The 17958-nt window shown below is 44.6% G+C and overlaps 2 protein-coding genes across 2 annotated transcripts; one reads left to right on the plus strand and one right to left on the minus strand.

Annotated features, from left to right (window-relative positions):
• Positions 1–2645: 2645 nt before the first annotated feature.
• LOC309979025 (tRNA N(3)-cytidine methyltransferase METTL6-like) lies at positions 2646–4204 on the minus strand (the record flags this gene model as incomplete). The annotated part of the gene is made up of 2 exons (XM_082865841.1): positions 3692–4204; positions 2646–2777 (listed from the first exon to the last, which is right to left on the minus strand). Coding segments are annotated over exons 1-2 (357 nt in total), but the record flags the coding sequence as incomplete, so codon positions are not given.
• Positions 4205–4856: 652 nt separating this feature from the next.
• LOC309979022 (ELL-associated factor 1) lies at positions 4857–16225 on the plus strand. Its single transcript, XM_082865839.1, has 6 exons — positions 4857–5118; positions 6969–7063; positions 8880–9016; positions 10866–11056; positions 12735–12968; positions 15773–16225. Exons 1-6 carry the CDS (start codon positions 5016–5018, stop codon positions 15817–15819), a joined length of 807 nt encoding a protein of 268 aa, XP_082721965.1. The 5' UTR covers positions 4857–5015; the 3' UTR covers positions 15820–16225.
• Positions 16226–17958: the final 1733 nt, after the last annotated feature.

Consider the following 17958-nt stretch of genomic DNA (forward strand, 5'->3'; position numbering starts at 1 on the left):
AAAGAAAAATTATTGAAAGCAACAAGGGAAAAAAGACAAATAACATACAAGGGAACTCCCACAAGGTTAACAACTGATTTCTCAGTAACTCTACAAGCCAGAAGGGAGTAGCATGATATATTTAAAGTGATCAAAGAGAAGAACCTACAACCAAGATTACTCTACCCAGCAAGGATCTCATTCAGATTTGACGGAGAAATCAAAAGCTTTACAAACAAGCAAAAGCTAAGAGAATTCAGCACCACCAAACCAGCTCTACAACAAATGCTAAAGGAACTTCTCTAAGTGGGAAACACAAGAGAAGAAAAAGACCTACAAAAACAAACCAATAACAATTAAGAAAATGGTAATAGGAACATATATACCGATAATTACCTTAAACGTGAATGGATTAAATGCTCCAACCAAAAGACACAGGCTCGCTGAATGGATACAAAAACAAGACCTATATATACGCTGTCTACAAGAGACCCACTTGAGACCTAGGGACACATACAGACTGAAAGTGAGGGGATGGAAAAAGATATGCCATGCAAATGGAAATCAAAAGAAAGCTGGAGTAGCAATACTCATATCAGATAAAATAGACTTTAAAATAAAGAATGTTACAAGAGACAAGGAAGGACACTACATAATGATGAAGGGATCAATCCAAGAAGAAGATATAACAATTATAAATATATATGCACCCAACATAGGAGCACCTCAATACATAAGGCAACTGCTAACAGCTATAAAAGAGGAAATTGACAGTAACACAATAATAGTGGGGGACTTCAACACCTCACTTACACCAATGGACAGATCATCCAAACAGAAAACTAATAAGGAAACACGGGCTTTAAATGACATAACAGACCAGATAGATTTAATTGATATTTATAGGACATTCCATCCAAAAACAGCAGATTACACTTTCTTCTCAAGTGCACATGGAACATTCTCCAGGATAGATCACATCCTGGGTCACAGATCAAGCAGGGGATGTGGGTTTGATCCCTGGTCAGGGAACTAGGATCCCACACGCCGTGGGGCAACTAAGCCCACACACCACAACTACCGCGCCCGAGCACCACAACTAGAGAGCCCGCACACCGCAACTACTGAGCCTGCGTGCTCTGGAGCCTGCGCACCACAACTACAGAGAAGCCTGTTCACTGCAACGAAGAGCCCGCATGCCACAACTAAGACGTGACACAGCCAAACATAAATAAATAAATAATTGGAGACAGTACTTTTTGCCCATAAGATTGGAAGATATAAAGAAGACTGATGTCAAATGTTAAGGGCATAGAGGAAAAAATATCTTTATACTATTGGTGAAATTATAAATTGGTATAATTTTCTGGATGGAAGCCTGGCATTATCTACTTAAATTTCAATATGTATCCTTTCTCCAAGGAATTCTATTCTATTATTCACCACAGAAATAAGTGTACACATGTGTTTTGGGGCATGTGTACAATTTTGATCACATTAACCCTACTTGTAAGAGCAAAAAATTAGAAACAATTCGAACAATTACCAACAAGGCAATTGTTACAGTATGGCATATCCGTTCTATGGAATACTACAACAGGTAAATGAAATGCAGTGGACCTACATGTACTAGGATGAAAAACTCGGCAAGATATAACATCGAGCGAAGAAAGCAGGTTATAGTACAATGTGATGACACTATTTAAAAAGTCTAATAGATGCTAAAACTGTGAAAGGTTGGTGGAAAACTACATATCTACATGTTGCCAAAGTATCCCCCACATATCTGTTAGTGACAAAAAGAAAATACCTGTGCAACAAAGGAATTAGGTAGTTACTACCTTAACCCAGCGATCAAAACTAGCATCACTTACAGCGAGATTACACTACTGCCTCCTGATAGGATGCAGTATGAAAGAAACAACATCAGCTATTAAAGTATTTTTGCCCAAAGTATTTTACCTGATTTAAATCTAACTTCTAGTTTACAGGAAATACAGAAACAAGTTAAACAATGATTAAAAGAAACAATCAGACCCAATTTGGCATGTGGGACCTCATTATAGAAAATGGCTTGCTCTCCGAAAATTCAATGTCAGTGGGGAAAAGGTCAAGAGGAAGGGCAGGAATGTTTTAGGCTAAGGAGATCTAAGGTACATAATAAAGTGTAAGATGTAGTCCTTAATTAAATATAGCTATTAAAGACACCTGGGACTATTGGGGGAAATCTGAATCCAGACTGGGTATTAATGACATTAGGGAATTACAGTTATTTTTGTCAGACATGATAAGTATATTGTAGTCATGTAGAAAAAGTCCTCATTTTTTTTTAAGATGTAGGCATACATATATAGGAGTGAAGCGTGTCAACATCTGTAACTTACTTTAAAACAGTTCAGCAAGTCTATAAAGCAAAAATAGCAAAATGCTGGCAATCATTAAATCTGGATACAAGGATAAGGATGTTGTTTGGTATTTCTTTCTACTTTTCTGAATACTGCTATGTTTCTGTATGTATTATACATGCATGTAAACAGGAAAACTAGGTTCACAGGGATCATAGCTGGTTAGCTTCAGGGAGAGGACTGAAATTGGGCAAATGGGTGTAGAAGGCAGGTCCAACAAGTCTAGGAAAATATAACAAAACACACAGCTGGTGCACCAACCTTGACATATTCAACTGCTCTTGGAGAAAAATCACAGGCATAGGCAAAGATATTCGGATCTTCTAAAAGCGGGAATAAACAGTTCCCAACCCCACAACCAGCTTCAAGCATAGTCAATTTTTGATCTTCAAACTGAGGAAAGAGAACCCAAAGTTACAGTACACTACATCTACACAATGAAGAAAAAACTAAAAGGTCCAGAACACGAGACAAGGTCTCTGCCCCCATGGAGTAGACAATTAAGTGAACTGATAACCCAAAGCCACTGATACCTCGTCCAACATTGGGAGTTTGGTGTGGAGAAAACAAAGCATAATGGTTAACAGAATAGGCTCTGAGGTTAAACCGCGTGCACTCAAATCTGGACTCCTCCCCTCGCCCCGGGTTCTATCACTGAACAAATCACTTAAACAGCTTTGTGCCTCAATTTCATCAGCAAGTGGGGATAATACTAACGCCAAACTTCAAGGCTTAAGTTACAGAACACATGTAAAGTTCTAGACTTCAAGGCTTAAGTTACAGAACACATGTAAAGTTCTAGAAAACGGGCATGATAAAGTGTTCATCATTATTATTATTAAGAACCTGCCATTGAAATCATTCATCATGAATTTAATATTTACAACTTTCAGATTAGCTTTAAAAAACAGAAAATGTCCCCTTTTTTTTTTAAACTTACAAAAAAAGCATACATTTATCTACTTTTCCTTCTCTTGCCATAATACAGAAGCATGATGCTGATGGCCTGATATGTCGGTGTGAAGTGGTTGAAAGCCCCACCAGTCACTGATTTCAAAATTCTGTGACTGGCCTTTGTTAGACAACAGGACTGCAGTTACAGCGTCTTTTCTCCTCTGTATTATACAACTCAGCGACTGCTAAAACTACTCGAGACAAACAGTGTATATCTAAGGTACAAAAATTTATGAAGCCTCTGAGAGGTTTCATAAATTATCTCACACTCCCCCTGGGAATGCAATAAAGCACCCCCTCTTCTACACATTCTAAATGAAGAACAGCTCAAATAAGGTGTAATATTAGTTTACCTCTCTACATGATCTGAGCTCCTCAAACTCTCTGGTGGTCCAGTGTCTATCTTTGAAGAAATTAGTGCTATTTCTTTTGTAAAAAAGGTCCCAGTTCTTCTGAGCCTCTTTTTCCAGTTTTTGCTGTTTATAATCAGACACTAAAGCTTGGTCTCTTGTCAGTTTCTCCTCTTCTTCAGAGCTGAGAATCCTTGCCTGAAGCCCTTTCCTTTGCAAAGCAGCCATCTCCTAAGTTGATGGTAATATATTTAACACTGCTGGAGATTCCCCATTCCTGAACAACCTGAGGAATTCAAGTGGATACTGCAGACACAGGCAGGGTTTTCTCAGATGTGGTCCCTCAGGTTGGGTCCAAGCCTCAGGCAGCATCGGGTGTTTCGCAGGAAAAAGAATGAGGCTCCGGTTGGGGGGGTTCTAGAACAGTTTTTTAAAGATGCTGAGTTAGTGGTCCTACAACAGTTCTTTCACCTAACAGTTCAACTCAGCAAACGTTTACTAGGTGCTGACCTTACACAAATCCCTGCTCCGCTATTGAATACGTCACAAAGACCAAGACACTGCCGCTGCCTTCAGAGGGCTGACATTCAGCGGCCAGGGCTCTCACGCACAGAACTGTAAGGAGAGTCACCGTTTCCAAGGACCGGAGACTCAGTGTTTTTCGGGGAAAACAGAGCTAAGCCCGGGTGGCCTGAGACTCTGAGTCTTACGAACCAGAGGGGGCGTCACTTCCCAGGGACTAAGGCCCTCGCGTCACCGTCGGCACGCGAAGGGGAGGAAGAGACTCAGAGACGCGTGGCGTGGGGTGCCCAGGATACTCGGGAACACCCAGGCCGCCCGGCCGCGAGGGCCTGAGAGGACGGCGTGAACCTAGTCCCTCGCGCGCTGGGGCCCCGTCATCAGTTCCTAGGTTCACCTGGAGGGTGGGGCCGGGCGCGCTGAGCCCTCAGCCAGGCCAGCCTCGGAAGCAAAATTTGGGAGCCACAGCGGAATGACCCTTCGAATGGACAAACCGCCCCTGAAGACCTCGAATCGGGCTTCTCAGACGGAGTCCTTCTACCCTGACACTGCCCCAGCCATTTCCGCTCCGGACCCAGAAGTCCCTCCTCGGCGCCGGAAGTTCCGGGGCCCCGCTTCCTCAGAGTCGCCCACCTTCCGGACGCGGAGGCCAGGATTTGCTTCCGGCCACGGTTGGGTTCCGGCTCTGTTACCCGCGCGACCCGGAGCGCTGTCCCGGGAGCGCGGCTGCCCCGGACACCGGTACCGGCAGCTCGGGCCGCGGGCGCGCCAGGAGGGCACCGGTGCGGGCGCGAGGTCCGGGGGGGCCATGAACGGGACGGCCAACCCGCTGCTGGACCGCGAGGAGCACTGCCTGCGGCTCGGGGAGAGCTTCGAGAAGCGGCCGCGGACCTCTTTCCACACCATCCGCTGTGAGTCCGCGCCCCCACTGTCGCTCCCGGCCGCCCTTAGCCCGTCCGGTGTCCAGGGAGCCCTGCCAGCGTCAACTCCCTTCCTCTCAGCCCGGATCCGCCGGAACCTCGGGGTTTTCCCAGCTCACTCCCAAACCAGAACTTTACTACGTTCCCACACTATTCCTCTGCCTCGTGGTACCGAACTCTTATTCCGAAGACCATTGGCCCCTTTTCCTGCCGCGTCCAGCCCTCCCGCGCACTGACGCTCCCCCTCTTATTTCTGAAAGGCTGCGACACCACATCAGGCTCCAGCTCTTCTCTGTAGCCGCTTTTCCGCCGTGACCCCACTGGGGGTCTCCACGCTTCAAGGAAACGCTTGTTGTTTTCTCGGGATCCGCGTCCACTCCCTCCTATTCCATTCTCTTCTTCCCTGTTTTCCTCACTTTTCTTCCCTCGTCCGTTTTGGTTCTGCCCTCCCTGACGCAGTGCTTCATCCCCTTTGCAGCCCCAGAATCCACATCCTCTCTGTGCCTCATCAGTCTCCCTCCTCAATGTCTCCATGCTAGCTTTTCGTGTGATTTTGATGTCTTTTGAGGTCACCTGGACTACCCCAACTTTTCCTCGGGACCAAGTCCCTTGTGGGTGAAGAATAAAATTAGGATTTAAGAGCCAGGAATAAGTTAGCGCTTGATCTATGTTTGGAAGCAGGAGCGAGCAGGCCTAAGGAATGTGGAGATAGTCATTATGCTGGACCTCCTTTTTCTCCATGATTACAGACCCTATTGAGAGAGGGCCCTTCCACTCTGTGTCCTGGGTGAAGAATTGGCTGACTGAGCATACCGCTGTGATTCACAGGCTCCTGGTTTCCCTTCCTGGTAGCCCCAATGCTGGTTAAGACTTGTTTTTGTCAGAGGAGCTCCTCCTACACGTGACTCAACACCTTGGAAGAGGGTGTGTTAGATAATGCAGTTCTATTTTCCTGTGGTCACTTGCCAGGCCATTACTCTTCTTCCTACTGACAACAGGTCAGCCCTTTCAGAGGAAGGGTATTGGGAATATGATAAGAGCATCATTTCCTGAGCAGTTTACTGATTTGATGTTTTAGCAGAGTGAAGGGCAATGTGGAATGTAAATAAGACACTTCACAGAAGCACCTGGCCTGCCGTTTGAGGCAGGTTTGTGTTATAAGGGAGTAAGGTGGCTGTTCATGCTGTGCTCTAACTGCAATTCAGAAACATGGGCAGGATTAACCTTTGGAAATACAGTTCAGCCTTCTGCTCCAAACATCTACAGGAGTAATCCTTGTTAAAGCTATGGAACTGGAGTGTGGCAGATCCTAACTTTGCCAGTTCCTATCAAAATGAAATCAGCTTATATTGAGCTATGGCCTTTCATATTGGGTTTTACAGTCACAGGATTTTAAAAATATGCTCTGTTCCTTTTGATCCTTATAATAACCCTAGTAAAACACCTCATTGTGGATAATAAAACATTAATTTTTCATCTGTCACTTGGCAGAAGGGGATATCTTTGCTTAATAAAATGTTGTGTAAATTCTAGCCTTTTTTCTTCAAAATAATCCACTGGGAATGAGAAGAAAAGTATGTGGAGGTATAGATGAGACAAGATTGTCCCAGAGCTGGTAATTATTGAAGCTGAGCGATGGTACACACAGCTCATGGTATTATTCTGTCTGCTGTTGTATATGAGAAGCTGTCCACAATGAAATAGCTTTCTGAAAAATTCTAAATGCTGTGTATTTTCCATTTATTTGAGTTATAAAAAATTTCAGTTCTTACATGGGAATGCCCTGCAAACCCTTAGCAAAAGTAACCTGGTGGATAAATGCTTTTCTCCTTTCACTTTAGATGACTTTAAGCCGGCATCTATAGACACTTCCTGTGAAGGAGAGCTTCAGGTCGGCAAAGGAGATGAAGTCACAATTACGCTGCCGCATATCCCTGTAGGTTTTATCCCACTGTTGTTTTTTTTAATGTGGAATCACAGTGAATCCTCATATTCTATGTTATTGCAATTTGATTTTCCTCCTATTTAAATATATCTAGATTTCTGAAGTGCCAGTATAAGGGAAAAAGGAATTTTGGGGGTAGGGCAGGGTAGAATTCATGCTTCCCAGGTACTTGAGTAAAAATAATTCTTTGTCATTTTCCCCAAGCTCCCTTTTCCCCCATTTGTCCCAAAGTAGACAAGGTTCCTGTGTGGACACCTGGCCCCTCCCTTAGACACACGTAGCTTCCCCCCAGCAGCTACAGAGAGAAAGGCCCAGGTGCCCTACGGATGTAAAGCAGCAGCTTAGGAGTGCAGAGGGCAGGAGCAGGGTCGACACGGGTCGTGAGTCTGGCAAGGGGTGATGTGCAGGCTGGTGGTTTCAGCCAGAAACCAGAGGTGTAGAGCCTTCAGCCCATTTAGGGCTGAGGAACCCGGTTAAAAGCTGAATGGAGAAGCCTTGCCCGAGGCGGCGCTCTGATCACAAAGCCCAAAGGATCAGACAGAATACTCTTAATGACCATGGGTCAGTGCATGTCCCAGCCCTGTCCTGGAACATCAGTTCTCGGTAACCAGTGATAGAATGAAAAGGCTCTGGACAGGGAGACCTGGGAAGCTTTGTGCTGGGGAAAACTTATTGTCTGCTAGTTCAAACTGCTATCTCATTACTTGTTGCCTTTGGCAAGTTACATCATCTCCCTGTGGACCTTAGTTTCCCAAATGTAAAATGAAGAGGTTACATCAATGGTCCCTAAGGTCTCTTCCAACTCTTAATTTTTACTGTATGAATAAGGAGTCAAGCAGCCAAGCAGTTTTCTGATTCCATACAGAGGATTAAACGCTATATTTGGCAAATATTAATGACCACCTACTGGATGCTGGCTTACTACTAGGTACTGAGAATACAGTCTTGAACAAAACAAGCACGTTTCTTGCCCTTAGCGAGTTTAAATAAATATAAGAAAGTGTAGCACTTATTTTGGAAAATCTGGGAAGGCTTCCCTGAGGAAGTGACCTTTGAGCAGATTTGAATGTTGAATAATTAAAAGGGAAGGAGAGGGTGGGATGTTGCAGGCAGAAGCCCTGTTAAATCCCTGCAAGAAAGAGCTTGGGTCTGAGAGAAGGCCAGCTCCTTCTGCTCTGGAGCCTGTAGAGCCTGCGGCGAGTGGAGCCGGGCAAGGTGGAAGGGCCAGGTGGCTCGTTTAAAGATTTTCTTCTTTGGCCTTAGAGTGATGGGTAGTGATTCAAGGGCTTAAGCGGGTGAATGGAATGATGTACTTACTGTGAACCAGCCAGAATAACGAGCTGCCGTTGGAGAATGCTCTGTGGTTACTTGGCATGGGGGGAAGCCTGGACTCTCCTATTACAAGGAAGTACGGAGGTCACTCCCTAGCTTTACTACTTATAGTGAGAGCTCTTCTCAGTGTCAGACACGTAATGCGTAATTTATGTTTCTCAGTTCACATTTTACCATTATTTGTAACATTTCCCAAATCCCTGGAAATATGTACAGTAATTTAAAAATTTTATATTTATTTCTTGATTACTTAGAGCCAGTTGCACAGTCACAGATTCTTGCTGTATTGTTATTTCCTCTTTATTTTTGCTTGGGAAGCCAGCAGGAGTTAAAATACAAATCGGTTCATTCTGTTCCTTTTTGAGTAGCTCTGATAAAAGATGTGATGAGGTAAAGCCACCTGTAAATTCAGTTTTGATATGCATAACTGGTGTGTTTGGTTTGATTGTCTGAATTGTACTTTTGTGGCGTGTAGGGATCCACACCACCGATGACTGTGTTCAAGGGGAACAAACGGCCTTACCAGAAGGACTGTGTGCTTATTATCAATCACGACACTGGAGAATATGTGCTGGAAAAGCTCAGCAGCAGCATCCAGGTCAAGAAAACAAGGTATGTTAAGAAGCAGATACAGATCAATGTGCCGTTTCTGTAGATTTACATTATCTATTCAGTTATTTTATAAGGATGTGAGAACAAGGGTGCTTCGTGTTGTTGGCAGTCTCAGCAGCTTCACCTCTCTCTTCTCAGATAAGTCAATAAAATATTTTTTCCTCAAAGGCAATAAAGAGAGATAATGCTTTTAAGACCTGAAACATAGAAAACATTGCGGAAAGGAGTGTACTGTATGATTAAATCAGTTTTATTAATTTCATGATGGTTGATATAGTACCACCAAAGGGATAAGGTTTAAATTTACAGACTTAAAGTTATGAAAGAATAATTTAATAATATATATTCTTGGGCTTCCCTGGTGGCGCAGTGGTTGAGAGTCCGCCTGCCGATACAGGGGACACGGGTTTGTGCCCCGGTCCGGGAAGATCCCACGTGCCGCGGAGCGGCTGGGCTCATGAGCCATGGCCGCTGAGCCTGCGCGTCCGGAGCCTGTGCTCTGCAATGGGAGAGGCCACAACAGTGAGAGGCCCGCGTACAGCAAAAAAATAAATAAATAAAAATTAAAGAAATAATAATAATAATATACTTTATTAGAGTGAAAACATTAAATTTTTACAAGGTACATTTGAGGTCATTATTACACCAAAGTAAAGCTTTGTCTATTTTTTTTGAACAATGAGCTCTCTAATTTTTAATTCAACAGACATTACACGTGTCATGTGAAGCCAATTAGATTTTATTTTAAAGTCAAGTTTCATTCTGTAAATAGAAGTAACCCAGTGGTTCTATTTATATCGTGATACAATAATTATTGTCAATTATTTTAAAGAGAGTATTTAATGTTTTTTTGCTTATGCTTCCTCAAGCCATTTTTCTTTACTCATTCCACAAAAAGTAAAAGTACCTACCATTTATTGAGGGTACTTTATTTATTTATTACCACGTGCCAGGCACTGTGCTAGATGTTTTACGTGCATTATCTAATCTTTACAAATAACTTTTGAAAAGGTAGTGTTGTTACCCTTTCACTCACTCACTCTCTCTCAAACACACACACGCGCGCGCGAGACGAGACTGAGGATCAGTGAGATTGTGACTCACAGTGTGTTTGTGTTGATTACCTCCACCAGCCAGGTGCTGCTCTTAGGCCTGTGAGAGCTGATGATTGTGGGAGTTTGACTTACTACTCAGTGTCATCTGGGACTAGCAGTATTTTATCACTTAGGTGTTTGTTAGAAGTGCAGGATTTCAGGACATACTAAGTCAGAATCTGCACTTTAGCAAGATCCCCAGGTGATCTGTGTGGACACCAAAGTTTGAAAAATGCAAAAGAAATTGTTAATAGGTAGCATTTCCTTGGTCTGGGGTGGAGTGCTCTGCCTACCTGCCAGCAAGAGCTGGCCTGTGACAAAATGAGCAAGCAGTAAATAGGTAATGGAAAAAATTGCTAACAGGCCAGTATTTCAAGAGCTAGTTTAATAACTCACGTGTAATTGTAATTTTATACTGCACACAAGGTGAATAGTTACATTTTCCGTTATTAAAATGGGTTCTCGTAATTGCACTATATCCCACCTCTGTGTCTTACCTGCTGCTTGATATAAAATGTGAGCTCCGTGAGGGCAGCGAGTCTGTTTTATTCATCTCTGTGTCTCTGGTGCACGATGCAGAGCTGGAATGCAGTAGAATGAGTAGTTTGTGTGATAAAATTAACAAATATCAGTATTTTGAAGCTGTCTGTAAAGAGCCTGGGCTTCTGCAGAGACTTCCAGGTGCTTGGTAAACGAGGCAAACCTGAGAACCACTGTTCTTGCCCCTCCAGTTTAAAGTCCGTATCTCATTTCAGAGCTGAGGGGAGCAGTAGAATCCAAGCCCGAATGGAACAGCAGCCTGCACGTCCCCCACAGCCATCACAGCCACCACCGCCTCCGCCACCTGTGCCATTCAGAGCTCCAACAAAGCCTCCGGTTGGACCCAAAACCTCTCCCTTGAAGGATAACCCCTCACCTGAACCTCAGCTGGATGATATCAAAAGAGGTAGAGAGCATTTTCTGGAGCCATGGTAGCAACTTGGAGGAGGGTATTGATGTTTTTGTGGAGATCACGAGACCACGTACACGGCGGCGTGGGCATTCTCCGCCATCGTAACAGTTTCCGCAGGGCCCGCCGTTCCACAGGTGATGGCGGGCGGGGTGGGGCGGGCCGTGGAGGCGAGGTTTACCACTTGGCTCGTTTGACAAGGGAGAGTCCGGGACAGTGACCTGAGCTGTGGCTGTCTTTGCAGCTTTCTGCTTAGAGGCCTGAGGCTTAAACAAGCCTGCCTGCCATCTAAAGGTCCATACGGCACACCTTTTAAGGCTTTGAAAGAAGAGAATTACAAGGTACTGGGGGTAAAAACCAAGTGTGCCAATGTTAGTATAGTGTCTAGGTTAAGTTCCATGACCACTGCTTTGTATTAACAAAAGTGCGTAAATATGATAGCGCCTGGGACACTGGGGACGCTGGCCTAGAAGGACTTAGAGGTCTGGTTGGGCTCTCCAAGGTAAAACCAAGACAGAGGCACTCACCTTGGCTCTCTCCCCCACACAGTGGATGGTTTTAGTTGTCCAGACACTTAGAAAGTTATGAAAGTAAGTGTTATATTTCATATTTGTGAAGTTCTGTGAAACAAAGTTAAACCCATAACAGTAGTAAACAGGAAAAGATAAAAAGTTGCCCTTGGGAAGTTTGCCTTTTCCACCCTGTGGAAATACTGTCTTTTCACAAACGAGATCACTCTCTGCGTGGTACACAGTTCTTAAGCCTCTGGATTTTTTTTTTTTTTTCCTCATGGATATTGGAATGCTGTCTATGGAAGTTTTCACTTTAGTCGAATAGGAATTGGACCATGACAGGTTGTTGTTGCCAGTTATGCTTAAAGGAACCATAGTCATTTAAGGCCTCATGGTAGGTTTGGACAGGAAAATCTGGCATCTTCCTTGCTGTAGCCTATGGTGAATCGTTAATGTACTCACTCACATTAAAATGGTCAGGTAGAACATGTGTTTCCTTCTCTGCTTTACATTTATTAACATTGCGGTACCTGAAGGCATGCTGTAAGTCAAATGTGTATAGCACAGAGGAGGGGCGTCGTCCCGCCATCTTTCTTCAGCCACCACGGCTCCTCCTGCGAGCCTTGTTTACCTGTGGAACGTGAACGCTGGAAAGGCCCCCAGAGGCTGTCTGCTGTGGCCCTTCCTTTTTCCGGAGCATCTTGGAAAATTCATTGCCTTCCACCTGGGTCTCCCTGCTGGTCAGAGGTGGATCCAGAGCAAGAGCTCAGACCTTCCAGTTCCTGGTCAGGTATTTTTGAGCCCATGAGCAGAATGTTGCTCTTCTCTTATTTGGTGTTTAATCCCATAATTCATAATTCTTTTTTTTAAAAGTAGATAAAGGCAAAATAGACTTAATTCATTTCTCAGAAGAATCATTATCCTGGAGCAGTCTGCTTTTTGGTTATTTTGGGTGAATTAAATGTTTCCATTGTCTCTCTGGAGGTGTGTTAGATGTTTTTGTTTGTTGGTTTTGCTTTGAGTCATTTTGTTTGTTTTTAAGGACTCAAGAAGCAGAAGTTCATTTTCAGTTATTCCTCGTTGCTCTTGGTTTTGCCAGCTTACTGTTTACAGAGGCTTACTGTTTACAGAGGCGCTGACCCCCGTCCCGTCATTTATTCCAGAGCTGAGGGCCGAGGTGGACATCATCGAACAGATGAGCAGCAGCAGTGCAAGCAGCTCCTCAGACTCCGAGAGCTCGTCAGGAAGCGATGACGACAGCTCCAGCAGTGGAGGCGAGGACAGCGGCCCCGTGTCCCCTCCGCAGCCGTCACACCAGCAGCCCTACAACAGCAGGCCGGCCGTCGCCAACGGAACCGGCCGGCCGCAAGGAAGCAACCAGCTCATGTGCACCCTCAGTAAGTGCACACTCCCGCTTCTGGGCCGAGGCGGGGGCTTGGGGTGGGGAGAGGGAATGTCAGGCCAGAGCTGGAACTTCTGTTCATCTTACACCAGAGTCTATAAACCTGACGGTACTTAAGGCATAAGAAAGGGTCCTGACAAAGGCAATTTGAAGCAGAAAAGAGTAAGTTACCAAACAGTAAAAAAAGAAAAAGCACAAAACTGTTCCATCTCTTTTCTTTTCCTTATTGGCACAAATTAGGTTTTGTGAATTCTGGAAAGTGTTGAAACGTGAGCCGCAGAGCTCTGTACTTTTGCATATACCAGGCTTTAGGGGTGCCGCCTGCCCCCACCCAGTCCCCCACCTCCAGGTTTTATAGAGTCCTGAGAGCCCAGTGCCATCAGAGTGCGGTATGCCACAGCCCACAGAGTTGGGAACCTGTGCCCTTAGAAGGTGTTTGGCGACCAGCTAGCCTTCGCAGGAGGGAAGGAAGGGACATTATAGCGTCTGGTGGCTTTGAGTGCAGTTGGTGGTAAAGCAAAGCAGGGGAGAACAAAAACAAATGTCTTTGTCTTGGAGGTGGGGAGAGTGCAGGTTCTCTGCGCCCTCCTCTCTCCCGACTCCTGGAGTTGGATGTTCTCTTCCGGTCTGACTTCTGTGAGGAGGCTGGAAGGTCAGGAGGCAGTGGCGGGGAAGCTAGCCTAGGTAACCCTGCTCCTGTGGGCCGGGCAGAGGTCACTCTCAGTCCCACACTGTAGATGTCATGTAAACCCCTGAGGTGAGGCCCGGCCCCAGCCTTGTAGGGCGGTAAAGAGCATCCCTGGCCTCTACCCACTTAGGTGCCGGAGCACCTCCTGCTTTCCTCCAGTGTGTCAACCCAGAATGTCTCCCGGCATTGCCAAGTGCCCCTGTGGCGTTGGAATCAGTGCCAGTGGAGAACCACTGTGCTGGGCCTTGCTCTACTATCTGAATGAGTTCAACACTTTTGTGACGTCAGTTAAGGCTGTTACCTGCTATCCTGTTAACACAGGCCCAGCTTCTGGATAGCAGGGTATACTTGATGCTCTGCTCAGTTGGCTTGGGAGAGTAAGTTTCACACTGTGAGTTTGGAATTCACAGTGGAGAACGACCAGACAGCTACTGTGGCTGTAACTCAGCATCTTCATTTTGCCCAGTCAGTGCTAAACTATTCCTTAGAATAAAAGAGCCAAAAATGGCTCAGTGCTTCTTACCTACCTACCAGCGCCTTAAACTTCTGTTAGCTCTTCATAGCTCCAAGTCCTCCTGGCCCGCAGCTCTTCCATGGCAAGACCTTAATCTTTGCATACCTCATATACAGTAAAGTACTGGAGTTATTTAAACCAGGATTGTCAACTGGAACCAATTTATAAGCCCTAAAATCACAGTAAATAGCGCAAATTTGGTAAACCCAAATGTGAAAACATACAGAGTAATGATAATATTGTTTTTCTGAATGGTAATGTGTATTATATCTTCTCCCCCCACAAAAAAACAAATGGATCAGTTTGAACCTGGGTCAAATTGATTGCATAAGAAATTTCAGAACTGAGATTTCAGCTCCATTACACTGACCTGTTTATGTGCATGTCACCTTTGTAAGTGATGGCGCTTAGCTCTGCTGATTGGAGGTTGTCACCTGGTGTTGATCGCATCGCCTTCCCCACGTCTAGAGCAGCAGATGTCACCTTTTTTGGTCTCAGACTTCTTTGTGTCGTAAAACTTTTGAGGACCCCGGAGAGCTTTTGTGTGTGTAGCTTATATCTATCAATATTTACCATATTAGAAATTAAAACTGAGAAATACTTAAAATAGTAATTCGTCTAAAAGAACAACAGTAAACCATTACCTGTTAAGAAAAATAACATTTTTATGAAAAATAAATTTTCGAAATAAAAAAAACATTTAATATGAAGAGTAACATTGCTTTAAAAGTTTGCCAATCTCTTTAACATCTGGCTTAGTACAAAGCTGGATTCTTACATCTGCTTCTGCATTCAATCTGTTGCCGTAAGTTGTTTAGGTTGAAGTATATGAAGAAAATGTGGCATCACATAGATATGTAGTTAGAAAAGAGAGGCCTTCAGGTCGAATCCTTCTGAAAGGGTCTCAGGGACCCCAGGGTTCTCAGAACAAACTTTGAGGAGAGGTGGCCTAGAGATTAGTAATCCAGAAATACAGGAGTTCACTTTTCTTCTTTTCCAAGTGGTATCAACTGGGGTCCTGTTATTCTTATCATATTAGATGGGAAAACTTACATTCTTCACTCCTAAAACCTAAATGTCACACACTAGACAAAACTTTGAGGCTTTATAGAGCTCATTAGTTGAGATTTGTGGTATAAGGTAATGTGAAGATTCTGGCCAGAGGGGTCGGGGGGTACTGGATTAGTATATGAGTGGTATGCACAGTATAAATAGTATTCAGCTTCCTTAACAGGAAGCCCAACTTGGTATTATTTTCACTTTTATAAAGCAACTTAATATGAACAATTCTACTAGACAGTGAGTCATTTAGAAATATTTTTTGTCATTTATTGATACACGTATGTCTAGCCTATCCCTCCCCTGTTTTATCCCAGAGAGCAGTATTGCTGTGCTTTGCAGATACCAAAAATAGCAATTCCTTTAAAACGTTGACTGCACCAGTTCTGTCACTGAGCCAAATCGGTTTTCCTCCCTAATTAAATGGAACTGGCCTGGTTTTACTGTAGTGTGAGAGCCCAGGCAGTCAACCAAAGAACCGTGGGGAAGTCATTTTTAAATTGGGTACTTTGGGTTTGATTTTGTTTTCTCTTTATAGGAAATGACTTGCAGTTGAGTGAGTCTGGCAGTGACAGTGATGACTAGAGCCGGATCTTTTGAAATCAACTTTTTGTGCACAGATCTGCTGCGAGACTGGGCTGCTTTAGCGTGGAGTCCACACCGAGAGGAAAACGTGGGGATCAGTGACTGTAGGAGGAGTTGGAGGCTCTGGAGCGCTCAGATGTGCATGTCTTTAACATAGCGGTGATGGGTGATTTTCTTGTGTAATTTTTGAACAATGTCACGTTTCAAAGTTTTAAGTAGATCTATAGCAGAACTAACAGAATTATATCTCTTATTTGGTTAACACTGTTAACGAAAAACAGACAAATGTGCCCTGGTTTAGGTTACTCAAAGGCCATTTCTTCACCTAGCCAGTGATGCAGTTGTAAACCTCAGCAGCCACCAGCTTGGCCAAATGGTCTGCACCAGTGAAATGAAACACAGTCTTTGAGGGGTGGGCAGGGAGGGAAACCTCAAACTGCAGCATAGATGCATGTTTAAACCACTTTCAATTATTGACACAAAGTGGTGAGGAAGTTCTGTCTGACCCAGCCTGAGAAGCCTGTGTAGAAACGGACTTCAGGATGGAGTCCGAGAGGGTCAGCTGGGGGGACCTCAGAGCTCTGCTGGCTCAGCCCCTCCTCTGCACAGTGCTGGTTTAGGGCTAGTGTGTTGCCCCCAGTCCGGGCTTTTCCCACTGCTCCCACCCCTGAATCTCACTTACTAGAACCAGAGATTCTAGTTAAGTACACATGGGACTTAACAGTTGTGCATTGGAGCTTTTATTGGATTCCAAAAGGAAGAAGTGTTGGCTACTTCTAGCTCCAGTTTAGATCCAAACAGTCCCTAAGTACATGAGGCTAGGGGAGCAGATTAAACCAGCAGCCACTGTGCTGATGCATGTGACTCGATTAAATTGAGGCTTTTAGTTCCATGTGGATCCATAATGAGTGTGTTTCTTTCAGTAGGTTTCAGTGGGGCACTAGGAATGGTAGAGAGGTGAGGTGAAGAAGCCTCTTTGAGCAAATGAGCTGGCAGCCGGTTTCCAGACCAGAATCTGGATAGGAGTCGTGCAGTGTGAAACGAGCACATGTTTTGATAAGGTTTTTCTGTTCATGCTTTTGTACCACTGTTTGTGCCTGACTCCCAGACTGATTTGTATTTATTATATGCAGCTAGAAGAAAGTCACAGGTTGCCGTCTGCACTGTGCAGTTTCCAGATGAATCTGTTGTTGCAGGAAACTGGTGACTAGTAAATGTTCTGTATGCAGCAAATGTGTGATAAGTCGGCCCATAATTAGTATGGAGTAGCCCATTTCTGTAATTTGAATGACTGTGTCCTGAGAAATTTCTGTCTCCTTTGGTTCAGTGGTATAAAGAACATTAAGAGTGATTTTTCTTCCTCCAGGTGGCCTCTCCCTCCCCAGCTAGTGGAGGGAAGCAGTCTGGACCTAGAAAGAAATTAGATGATCCATGGTGGGGGCTTAGAGTTGAGCCTTGCAGTGTCACCTTTTAGACCCACACAGTGACTCCAGTGAGCTGGAGAAGGGGGCCTGGCAGCACGCTCACGCCACTCTGCCAGGTGCCACTCAGGGGTCCACGCCAGTGCCCTGTGCTGGGTTCTCAGCCTGTTAGGAGACTTCAGTGGATTTCATGGCATGTAGGAACTTACTTATATTGAATTGATCATTACATTTTAATTCCTTGGTAATGAAAGCTCAGGGAAGCCAAAAGGTCATGGTTGGGGGACTTGAATTGCTACTGGATGTGAGAATTGTTTCACTGCTCTTAACTTGCTCGCTGGGGCAGGTTCCAGGAACTTGAACTATAAATATCTTTTTAAGCCTCTCTCTTTCTTTTTTTTTCCCTCCCAGAGTCTTGATATATGTAGACAAAACTGCGGTTTGGGGCCTGTCGGGTCAAGATGTTTGTTTCTATAGGAAGTGCTTGCAGGTGGCAGTGGGCTTGGTGAGTTAGGCTCGCTGAGCTCAGACCCTCTCCCCGTCATCCATCCTGCCCGGCCCTGCACAGGGGTAACATCTGCTAGCACAGCTCCCGTTTTGTTCTCTGCACAAAAGCTTTTGGAGGTTCCCTCCCCAAGCCCTCCAGCTTTACCCAGCAGAGTAAGGAATCTTTTCTTTTTGGAAATGAAGAATCTGGCCTCGTAAACTACTTCTCACG

Source organism: Leucopleurus acutus (assembly GCF_964270905.1).
Source record: "Leucopleurus acutus genome assembly, contig: HAP1_SCAFFOLD_934, whole genome shotgun sequence".
In the NCBI taxonomy this organism is placed as follows: domain Eukaryota; kingdom Metazoa; phylum Chordata; class Mammalia; order Artiodactyla; family Delphinidae; genus Leucopleurus; species Leucopleurus acutus.